This window comes from Herpailurus yagouaroundi, unplaced genomic scaffold (assembly GCF_014898765.1).
Source record: "Herpailurus yagouaroundi ecotype Mexico unplaced genomic scaffold, PumYag 28, whole genome shotgun sequence".
Classification (NCBI taxonomy): Eukaryota; Metazoa; Chordata; class Mammalia; order Carnivora; family Felidae; genus Herpailurus; species Herpailurus yagouaroundi.
In genome coordinates this window covers 49,218,197-49,230,349 of record NW_024412376.1, presented here as the reverse complement: position 1 = coordinate 49,230,349, position 12,153 = coordinate 49,218,197, and the positions used below count along the sequence as shown (strand labels likewise).

The window sequence follows — 12,153 nt, the reverse complement described above, 5'->3', positions numbered from 1 at the left end:
AAAAAAATCCTTCCCCACAAATCAGATATACTAACTGTTGAATCTCCATTCTTCTTGCTCAGCTTTATAACCACAACCTACAGGCAACATCACCTAGCTATAAAATAGATGTTAATGAGGAGCATGCGATAGGTAAAGACTGATGAGGTCCCCACTCATAAATTAAGAAAGCAACATCGTAAGTGGCATTTGAGCTGGTATTGACCCAAGCAGTAAATACCTTATTTATACAGAACCCAAAGGACTGATAACTTCTTTTATTCCTCTGAAATCTAATAGTATCTTTTTTTTTTTTTCCAACGTTTATTTATTTTTGGGACAGAGAGAGACAGAGCATGAACGGGCAAGGGGCAGAGAGAGAGGGAGACACAGAATCGGAAACAGGCTCCAGGCTCTGAGCCATCAGCCCAGAGCCCGACGCGGGGCTCGAACTCACGGACCGCGAGATCGTGACCTGGCTGAAGTCGGCCGCTTAACCAACTGCGCCACCCAGGCGCCCCTCTAATAGTATCTTTAACAGTAACATTAACCTGAAATTATTTTATACTGTGAACTCTCCACCTCCATCTTACCAGTAGGAAATAATTCAAATTTTCTAAACTATGAAATACTTGAGATGTAGAATTCTGGACAAGGCCAATTCCCCCATCTATAGTCTCTTCCCCCCACCAATTAGGATTCTCGACCCACTGTTCTCTCTTGTATACCTTAGCTGGGTTTTAATATTTCAATGGCTCCTTCTTATTAACTATAAAAAAGCCAAAATCTTTATTAAAAAAATTCAACTCTTCCTTCAAGTGAACTCCAGATCTTTGCATCTTATACCTGTATACATTCTCAAAAGATAGTCTAACTCTTTGACTCATTATCTACATATACCTTGCAATCTGGATTCTACCACTCCGATGAAACTATTCTCTTAAATTTCAGTAAGGATTAAACTCTATTTCAGTCTTCATCCTCCTTTATCCTTCTGCAGACTCATATACTTACACACTGTTACCTCATTTAAAAAATTGCTTCTTCAATCTTTTTTTTCTCTTTCTACCAATCTACTTTTAAGCATATCCTTTGACTCTTCTTCCATCTCCAGTGTCATAAATATAGCCAACCTACTAAGGTTCTGTTCTCAGCATTTCCTTTTTACTCTATATTACCTTCCCTGGCAATGCCCCCCATTGTTATGGTTAAAAAGAGCACCTCTATGCTGATGATTACTAAATATTTGGTTCTTCTCCAAGCACCTTCTGAACTCCAGAACCAACTTTTAAACTACCAATTTAACATCACTACAGGAATAATCAGCTAATACTCTGAGCTTAACGTGTTTAAATGGAACAAATTATTAACATCTTTCCCTGTGCCCTCACCCTGTGTTCTTCTCTACACGTGTCTTCATATTTAACAAAAAGAGAGATTATAAATGTTTATATCTCTCAAATTCCCTTGAAAATTAAATATCCACAAAGTACTTAGTACAGTGTTTAGAATGGAGTAAATACTCAATGAGTAATGGAGTTACTTAGTACAGTGTTTAGAATGGAGTAAATACTCAGTGAGTGAGGAGGGCATGTCTTCACACGACAATCAAAATTATCTGTACTACTTCTTTGTACAAAAAGCTTTCATGACTCCCCATTTGTCTAAAAGGAAAACTGAACATACTAAACAATGATTTTTAAGACTCTTTGAAATATAACCCTCAACCCTGTTAGGCATTGAATTGATTCAGACTGAGGAACTACAGAAGACTTCCTAGAACTGGGCCCTGAATGGATGAAAAGGATTTGGACAGATGTGGAAGGCAATTTCAGGTACAAAATGAACATGAACAAAACTCATGGAAACTCTCACATTTGGGAATTAGGGGCAAAGCAATTAAGAGCTATGTGAGGTAATGTAGGAAATAAGGCTGCAAAGGTGGTATATTAATTTCTTGGAGCTGCTGTAACAAATTATCATAAACTCATAAACTAGGCTATAATATTCCTGTTACTGTCCCTGCTCTTCCTCCCCCTTCTGTTCTATTCTATTCCATGTTTGCCTAGGAGTCAATTTACCAGATCACCCAGTAACTGTGCACTTCATCTTAAAAGGACTATCAAATTATATTATTTTACATTCCCACTATAAATGTATGAGAGTTCCACTGCTCTGCATCCTTTCCAACACATGGTATCCCTCTAATTTTTGCCATTCTGTGTAAGTATGTAGTAGTATCTCTCTGTGGTTTTGTGTTTCCCTGATGGTGAGTAATAGTGGGCATTTTTTAAAGTTCACTGATTTATTTGGTGGGCAGAGAGAAAGACAGAGAGAGAGAAAATCCCAAGCAGGCTTCACATCATCAGCACAGAACCCCATGCAGGGCTCAAACTCACAAACCAGGAGATCGTGACCTGAGCCAAAACCAAGAGTCAGATGCTAACTGACTGAGCCACCCAGGTGCCCCGTTGGGCATTTTTATATGCACTTATTGGCCATTCATTTTATTATCTGTTCAAATCTTTTTCCTATTTTAATGGATTATCTCCAATTTATTGTTTTATATATTCTGAATATAAATTCTTTGTCAGTATATGTATTGTAAAGGTTTTTTTTCCAATCTTTGCTTCATCTTTTCATTTTCTTAATGGAATTTTTTTTCAAGAACAGAAGTTTTTAATTTAAATGAACTTCATCATTTTTTTCTTCTAAAGTGTTGTCATGCTTTTGTGTTCAATCTAAGAAACCATGGCCTATTTTAAGATTGAAAAATTTTCTACGCTCAATTTTGAGTTATTCATTGTGTATGATGTGAGAAAGGATTGAGTTCATTTGCATGTGGTATCCAGTTATTCCACCATTATTTGTTTAAAAGACTATCCTTTCTCCACCGAATTACATTACCACCATTACTGAAAATTAATCAGCCTTGGGGTGCCTGGGTGGCTCAATTGGTTAAGTGTCCAACTCTTGATTTTGGCTCAGGTCATGATCTCACCGTCATGAGATTGAGCTCTGCGTCGGGCTCTGTGCTGACAGCATGGAGCCTGCTTGGGATTCTCTCTTCTCCACCCCCCCCCCCCCACCTTGTGTGCATGCACAAGTGCTTTCTCTCTCAAAATAAACTTTAAAAAAGAAAATTAATTAGCCTCAGATGGATCTATATCATGTTCCACTGATCTACATGTCTGTTGGCATATCAATTCCACACTGTCTTAATTACTGGAACTTCACGGTAAGTCTTTAAATCAGGTGCGTAGGCCCTCCAACTCTGTTTTAACATAAATTCTCTAATCCATAAACATGGTATAACTCTTCATTTATTCAGGTCTTTAATTTCTCTCATAAGATGCTGTGCTTGCATATACATCTTTTATTTACTTCATTAAACATACCCCTGTGTCATTTTGATACTGCTCAACAGTACTGCTTTTTAAATTTCCTATTTTGCTAAATTTCCTATTTTGCTAAGATATATAAATACAATTAATTTTTACATAGTCACTTGTTCTAAATTTTTTAGTTCTAACAGTTGTGTAGATTTCTTGGGAATTTCTATAAACATGATTGTATTATTTAGAAATAGTTTTACGACCTCTTTTCCAATCCATACGTCTTTTTATTTTTCTTACCCTGTAGCAATGTTTCCAGTGCAATGTTGAACAGAAGTGGTTAGAGCAGACATCTTTGCTTTACTACCAACCTTAAAAGGAAAACATTCCCTTTGTCACCTTTAAACATGATGTTGCCTGTGAGTTTTTCACAGATGTACTTATTAGGTTGAAGAAGATGCCCTTATTCCTAATTTAGGGAACTTGTATAATAAATAGGTGTTGAATTTTGGCAAATGGGTTTTCTGTGGTCACTGATAGGATCAAATGATTTTTTTCTTTTTATTTTGTTACTGTGATGAATTACATTGATTGATTAAACCTACCTTCCTGGGATAAACCTTATTTGGGTCATATGATCCCTTTTATACATTACTGGATTTAATTGCTAGTATTTAATCAAGAATGTTTTTATCTATGCCCATGAAGGATATTGTTTGAGGATTTCTTTTCCTACATATCTCTGTCTGGTCTTGGTATCAAGATAATGCTGGCCTCAAAATGAGTTAGGACATGCTACCTTGTCTATTTTCTGAAAGAGTTATGTAAAATTAGTATTATTTCTTTCCTCAATGTTTGTTAGATCACCAATAATGCCACTTAGCCCTGGAGGTTTCTTTGTGGAAAATATTTTGACTAGGAATTCAATTTATTTTAAGATACAGTGCTATTCAGATTTTCTATTCCTCTTAGAATGACTTTCAAGGATTTTGTCCACTTCATCTGAGCTGCCAACTTATTGGCATAAAGTTGTTCAACCCTTTCATTCCTTATATTAGTAATTTTTGCCTTCTGTGTTGTTGTTTTTTTTTTTGTGCAGTCTACTGAGAGATTTATCAATTTTCTTAATCTTTTCAAAGGACCAGCTAGCAGATAATTTCTATTTGTCTACTTTTTACTTCACTGACTTATTTTTTTTACTTCCTTCCTTCTACTTTGGATTTAATTTGATCTTCATATTCTAGCTTATTGAAATATCAAATGATTTTAGACTTTTCTAACATAAGTATTTGAAACTATAAATTTACCTTTAAGCACTGTTTTAGCTGCATCCTTCAAATTTTGATATATTGTATTTTCATTTTCATTCAGTTAGGACATTCTCTAATTTCTCTTATGATTTCTTTTTAATCCATGAGTTATATAAAAGTGAGCTGTTTAATATCCAAATGTTTGAGGATTCTGAAATTGTTTTTTGTTGTTAATTTCTAACATATTTCTGCTTTTGTCACACAGCTTTCTCTGTATGATTTCAATCCTTTAAAAAGTATTGAGATGCATAGGCACACCTGGCTAGCTCAGTCTATTGAGCGTCCGACTTCAGCTCAGGTCATGATCTTATGCTTCATGGGTGCAGGCCCCATGTCAGGGTCTGTGATGACAGCTCAGCCTGGAACCTGCTTCAGATTCTGTGTCTCCCTCTCTCTCTCTCTCTCTCTCTCTCTCTCTGTCTCTCCCCTTCTCATGCTCTGTCTCTCTCTCTCTCTCTCTCTCTCTCTCTCTCTCTCTCTCTCTCTCAAAAATAAATAAGCTTAAAAAAATTTTTTTTTAAATCTGGTCTCAGTTATCCCATCACAATCTGAAGTAGAAGAACTCCTAACTTTGTTTGTCTGAAAGAAGATGCTCTCTAAAACTGTATTTGCTGTGTTTTAAAAACTCTATTTAGGGGCTCCTGGGTGGCTCAGTCGGTTAAGCCTCCAACTTTGGCTCAGGTCATGATCCCGTGGCTTACGGGTTTGAGCCCCGCGTTGGGTTCTGTGCTGACAGCTCAGAGCCTGGAGCCTGCTTCGGATTCTGTGTCTCCCTCTCTGCTCCCCTCCCATGCTCACGCTCTCTCTCTTCTTCAAAAATAAATAAACATCAAAAAACAATTTTTTTTAAACTCTATTTAAATCCTCTTTTAATTTTTTCCTGCATTAATTCTCATTTCTATGAGACTTTCTGTTTCAGAAAACTGCTCTGGCTATTCCTGAATGTATACTCTTCCATACAATCTTTAGGTCATATAATCAATTTCCCCCCAAACTTGCCCTAACATTTTATAGAGGTGGAATATATAGATTAACTGGAAGAAACTGACATCCTCCATAATATTGACTCTCCATTCTCCTATCCAAGTACAAAGCACATCTCTTTGTTTACTAAAATCTAGCCCTGACTTATTCTTTATAGCCATTCTGACATATTTTATTTCCAGTGCCTAGAAACGTACTTGACAATTGGCAGTAAGTGGTCAATTAATATTTGCTGAAGGAACAAATGAATGAAAGTAAGTGGGTTTCTACATAGCATAATTTGAAGAAAAAGTTCCCCAAGAATAATTTCCCCCTTTCTGGTGCCATATTACCTAAAATGCCTGTGACTACCCATAACGCTACCACATAAATCATTAGTAATGCCTTGGCAAAATGATTTCACTTATCAGATTCTTTCTTCCATAATAATCAGTTCTCCAGGCCATGAACGCCTAGGTTCCATGTAAAAGAAGAAAAATAAAAAGAGTCTTCCAGAAACAAACTGTCGTACTCTTTTTCCCAAATAATAATGATACCAAACCAGCACAAGGTAAATATATTCTGCCTATTGTTCTTGGTGGCTCACTTCTTAGGGTTAAATACAACAAAGGAAGACTATACAATAAAGGGAAAGCATTGTAAAAAGAAGCAATAGTTGGCCTGGGTGATGTGGAGGGGAAAGTCCCCCGAGTTCCTGAACTCTTTGGTGAATCACACCTAGAAGTGATCATACAGAAAGTGAATCTTCAAGGAAGAAGTAGACATTGATTGTTCTGTAGCTGGGGCTTCTCTTAATGGGCTTTGAACCCGTTTTAGATTCAAATATAACAGGAACATTCTGGTTACCAAGTCCACTGAGAACAAAGGAAAAGCAGTACCTTCATTTTATCCCCTTCCCACTGAATTTAACCACATAGCTACCTTGGAAGACTAAACAGACACAAACAAGCAAGAAAAAGAAGCAGACTCTAGAACACACAGCCTGATATCCTAACTTGTTTCTTGGTCCCATCACTACACCACTATGCTGCTACTAAGGACCAGTAACAGCAATATCTTTCATAGAATACAGAGAAAACAGATTTTTTAAAGACAGTCAACTCTCCATTTGTCTACCTCATCTCTGACCAAATATTGTGACAAATTATAATTTAGATCCTTTTCAGTATTCAGTCTTTACTGAATGGTGGGACCAGAAGCCAGGCCATGGAAGTCCATATGTTTCTGGTACTGTTATTTTTCCAGTCCTATCTCCTATTCTTTAATGTTATCACAACAAGAAAATAACCAAATGTGCTAATGATACAGAGTTCTATATGTATAAAATTTCAAAACCTTTCTTTTCTGATTTACAAATCATCCAAATTCTTAAGTATACATATAGGATTAAAATATAATAGATCCCCCTGCTGAATTAGAAATGATAGAATAACAAAGGAAGCAAAGATGACAACTAAAGGAAATACAAAATTCTAATTTAAGATGAATTTAATTTATGTATTTAGGTACATTATATATCTACAAATTCTGTAATCAAAAACAATGGATTTTATCAGGAATTAAAAGATATCTCTAATACTTTGTGTTCTTTCTTTCAATTTCTTCCTCACAGTTCATTCCAATATATGCATGTTCCAACAATTCAGGTGAGCCTGGCAGTAATTATCTCAACCTTCTATTACCTAAATTATATAAGGGCACATGACACATACATGTACAGTTTCATGCATTGTACATTTCTACCCTCAAATACCTGTTTCCCATTAATTTCAAAATTATTTCACGTATTGATTTCTATGAACAAAACAGAAATGTAATATACATTGGATGCCTAACCTCTTGATTTTCTACTCCACTGCTGGAAAGCTCCAAAACAGAACCTCCACTGTCAACCACTGCTGATGTCATTGTTTATTCCCTGAGGAAGCTTCAAACGCTATTAACCAATATAATGTAAAGGTTCATGGATGATTGCCAATGTTATAGATTTGCATTATCATGTTTTAAAAGTCAATAAACATGGAGTGAAGTAGATATCCAGAAATCCAGTCTTCTAAAGATGATTAACCAGAGAGCCTAAAAAGAGGAAGAATTTGAAAAATTATTAAAAATATACAGGAAGGATATAAAGCACAACCTATTTTACAATCTAATCTTTGACATTTTTGTAAACTAAGAAAAGGGAACTTGGCTTATACAGCCCTGTGTCAAAAGAGGGCAGTAATGAGCATTCTACTTCTCAGAAATGTCAAGCTCATAAGCAATCTATTACAACCAAGCTATTGCACATGGATGACCTTATGATATTTGTTTCTTATTTTAAGAGAGAAAATGTTATAACTTTCTCCTTTTATTAAGATGTACTTTTATTCCTGAAATATTTCAGTAGACATTTTTAAAACCTTTTAGGCGTTGGTAACAAAATATACAAAATAAAGTAAAATTATTTTCCTGTTTAACAAATTAAAAGATTTACTGGTTTGCAAATATTTCATTCTTCTTCTTTGGCTCATTTGGTTTATTTACCTAAATAATATAATTAGACTTGTCTTTTGCTTATGGTAGCAATCTTATTCTGTGTTCACATTTTGAATATTCTACTAGGACTAAAAACAGATTAATTTGAGTTGTTTATACTTTCAAATAGTTTAAAAATAAAGTAGTAAATCACTTATAGTGCCTTTAGTATTACTTTATCATTCTATCATTCTTTCATCAATAATTTTTTTGCTACTGGTTAAATATTCAATATAGCAAATGGTTTCAAGGAAACATAATCCAAGCTTTTTTTCCCCTAGTAGAGATGACTGTCAATATATACATCATCCAGATTTATGCTTTAGATTATTTCTAAAAGCTTATATTTTACTTGATTTTATGTATGTTAAATTAAAGCTTTTTTTTTTTTTTTTTTTAAGTAGACTCCATGCCCAGGTGAAGCCCAACGCAGGGCTCAAACTCAAGACCCTAAAATCAAGACCTGAGCTGAGATCAAAAGAGTCTGACGCTTAACCAACTGAACCACCCAGGCACCTTGTAAGATTTACTTCTTAAAGAATTTTTTCACATAACAATTAAATAATTCAGAGAAATTAAGCATATTTAAAGAGGAACATATATTTCTAATAAATCATTCCATTAATATTATGTCCTACATTAATTTTGACTACTGCTACCATACAGATATGGAAATAAAATAATAAAGAATTTCTATAAATTTATACAATAAAAGAAATACCTGGAAAAAAATTTCACCCTACCTCGTAAGATACATTCAGGACTATGAGTATCCTTCTTGATCTTATCAACAGAAAATGGGATAGGACATATATGTATCTTAACAAAAATTAGTAAAAATCCACAATATACATCACACTAAAGCTCATTATTATCATATAAGGTAACAACTATTTTCAATTTCTTTTTTCTTAACATACAGGTAATATTGGCAGAAATAAAGTTTACTTACAATTTGAATGTTAAGTAGTCTAAGCATCCTTCACTATTTTCACAACTTGGCAAGAGCTAAAATACAAACCAGCAGTTCTTTGGAACTACTATTTGGGGGAAAAAAGACAGTATTAATATAATTCTATTTAAAAATATTTTGCTCAAAACAGGTATGATTCAGACAATATGTACTTATTACAACAAACCATCTGCAAATCCTGATAACACACATTATATAATGGACATAATAAGTTATTTCTAGGCTATTGAGAATCAAAAGTGTTTATCAAACTTAAAATTTTAAGTCACCACTAAAGTGTCAAATTACTGAATAATGACAGATCCAACATGCGTGGCCTATGCCTCATATTATGGGCTATATTTCAATAAACCAATAGGATTTTAACACATGGCTGCAGGTATAACCCTTGATGCCCAGGAGTTTAAAATCAAGTTTAAAAAGACTAACCCAGAAAACTACTGTAAAACAACACTAATGATATATCATATTGCCTAATAAGTCACTTTCCTGTTCTCTCACCCTCCAAATTTAGCTTGCATACACTTCCAAACATCCCAAGCCTTCTCAAATAGCCCTCTTCCCTTCAAAGGCTAATCTCCGGACCTATGGACTAGATGTTAGGCCTTGTTCCATCGATTATTCCCTCCTTTTCCTTAACCTTCTCTTACTTAACTTTGGGTCCTTTCCCTCAATATCTAAACATCTGTAAGACTCTTTCATCTTAAACATAGAAAAGTCCTCCTCCATGACTCTGCATACCCTCCACCTACTATTCTAGTTCCTTCTTTTCTCAGAGACGGTTCTAGAAAAAAACATCTATCTTCTGTCTCTACTTCCTAATTCCTCAGGTATTCCTCCTTTTATGGAGGTTTGGCATCCATCACCACCAACTGAAAGTTTTACTCTAAATTCTAATTGTCATTCAAATCCAATGGATACATTTCTGTTTTCATAGGACTTAATGTCTCTGAAGTATTTGGTACTATTGATCATTCCATCCTTGAAACTCCATCTGGAATTTATCTTCTCCCTCTCTAGCTACTCTTTTTCAATTCCCTTCTGCAGGGCCACCCCTAATTTTCAAGGGGCTCGGAGCAAGAGTACAAATGGAAGCCTACAGTCCACATGCCTAAATATTTTAAAGTTATAAATCAAGCTAACAAGCTGGTAAATTATTCTTCTATCCTCCTATATTCACATAAATACTTCTGTAACAACCTAAAAGGTTGATTTGGAATTCTGATTTGGAATTCTCCCTGATGTTCTACAGGAGCATGGGAATCACTCATTCATATATATGTGTGTGTGTGTGTGTGTGTGTGTGTGTGTGTGTGTATATATATATGTATATGTGTGTACACATACATATATACATACACACACATGTAGACATCCCATCCCACACATCCAAATTCTGGCCACATGCCTGCAAACAGCTGCAGATTGGTCATCCCTTGGGCCTAAAGAAGCCCATACATGTGTTCAGTCAAGAGAGGAGAGAATCAGGAAAGAAGCTTTTTTTTTTTTTTTAATGATTTGAGTGTTTTTTTTTTAATTTTTTTTAAACGTTTGTTTATTTTTGAGACAGAGAGAGACAGAGCATGAGCAGGGGAGGGGCAGAGAGAGAGGGAGACACAGAATCTGAAGCAGGCTCCAGGCTCCGAGCAGTCGGCACAGAGCCCAATGCGGGGCTCAAACTCACGGACCGCGAGATCATGACCTGAGCTGAAGTCGGACGCTTAACCGACTGAGCCACCCAGGCGCCCCGGAAAGAAGCTTTTGAAGGGCCACATGGGCAGGGAATTCTGGGGTTCAAATACTCAGAGCTTAACCTAGAAATGGGTACCAGATGGACTAGTTCCCTTGCGCGTTCCCCCTCCCCCACCCTTGCCCACCAAATCCTCATTCTACCAGAAGGGTTATAGCTGGACAAAGGCTAGATTTGGACCTCTAAAGCACAGGGCCTGGAGCAGGGTTCCTGCTTGGTGAAGTCAAACAACAGTGTTACTCTATGGTCAGCCCTTACGTGGAGGTGTTTTCAGGATCTCATCCCTAATTTTCTTCTGATTCTTTATACTCTTTCTTACTACCTCATACACTGCTATGGCTTCACGAAAATCTCTCTTCCAATCTAACCTATTTTATGGGCTCCAGTTTGTCTACTAGACACTTCCTTGCCTCTACTTCTTTGTGAAATTAAGTAGCGTATAAATAAACAGTAAGCATCTGTTCCAGGATATCCCAGGCACTCCATTAATTGATTCAGTCGTTCAGTAAATACTGAGCACCTGTTATATTATCAGTTTTCAGGGCTAGAGGTGTAGCGGTGAATAAAGGAAAAGTCCTCATTCTTATGGGTCTTAAATTCCAGCAGGAAAAGATGAAAATAAACAAAATATGTTTAGCATACACATAGATAGTGATAAAGGCTAAGGAGACAAATGAACCAAAGAGAAAGAATATTCAGCAGGGAAGAGAACTATAATTCCAAGTTAGGTGGTCAAAAAAGAATTCACTAGAAAACTGACATGAATAAAGACCTGAAAGTAGGAAGTAAGCTGTGACACTGACTGGGGGAAGAGTCCTGTAGATGAAGGAAAGGGAAATGCAGTGTCTTCAGGGGGGAGTATGCCTCACTAGTTCAAGGAGGCCAATATGGCTAGAGTGAAATGAGCAAGAGGAAGAAAGAACAGAAGATGACAGAGAGTTAAGGGGAGGGGGCCATGTAGGCCCTCTTTGAGGACTGTGACTTTTACTCCAGGGAGAAGGAGAGTTTTATACAGAGAGATGACTTATTACAAGAATCATTAAGAAGCTGGGTTGATTGCCATTTGCAACTACATGGATGGAACTGGAGGGTATTATGCTAAGTGAAATTAGTCAGAGAAAGACAAAAATCATATGACTTCGCTCATATGAGGACTTTAAGAGGCAAAACAGATGAACATAAGGGAAGGGAAACAAAAATAATATAAAAACAGGGAGGGGGACAAAACAGAAGAGACTCATAAATATGGAGAACAAACTGAGGGTTACGGGAGGGGTTGTGGGAGGAGGGATGGGATAAATGGGT

At 36.1% G+C, this 12,153-nt stretch overlaps 1 protein-coding gene across 8 annotated transcripts in view; it reads right to left on the bottom strand.

Moving 5' to 3' along the window:
• The window catches only part of ELF2 (E74 like ETS transcription factor 2), a 95,389-nt gene that overhangs the window by 57,332 nt on the left and 25,904 nt on the right, over window positions 1-12,153 (bottom strand). For 6 of the 8 annotated variants that reach the window (XM_040473714.1, XM_040473733.1, XM_040473747.1 and 3 more), the window contains exons 2-3: window positions 9,078-9,165; window positions 7,445-7,684 (exon numbers count right to left, since the gene is read on the bottom strand). The exons of the other annotated variants lie outside the window; for them this stretch is intronic. In XM_040473714.1, coding sequence (XP_040329648.1) covers window positions 7,445-7,516 — 72 coding nt within the window. In that variant the 5' untranslated portion in view covers window positions 7,517-7,684; window positions 9,078-9,165. The remainder of the gene's footprint in view (window positions 1-7,444; window positions 7,685-9,077; window positions 9,166-12,153) is intronic. 8 annotated transcript variants of the gene reach the window in all.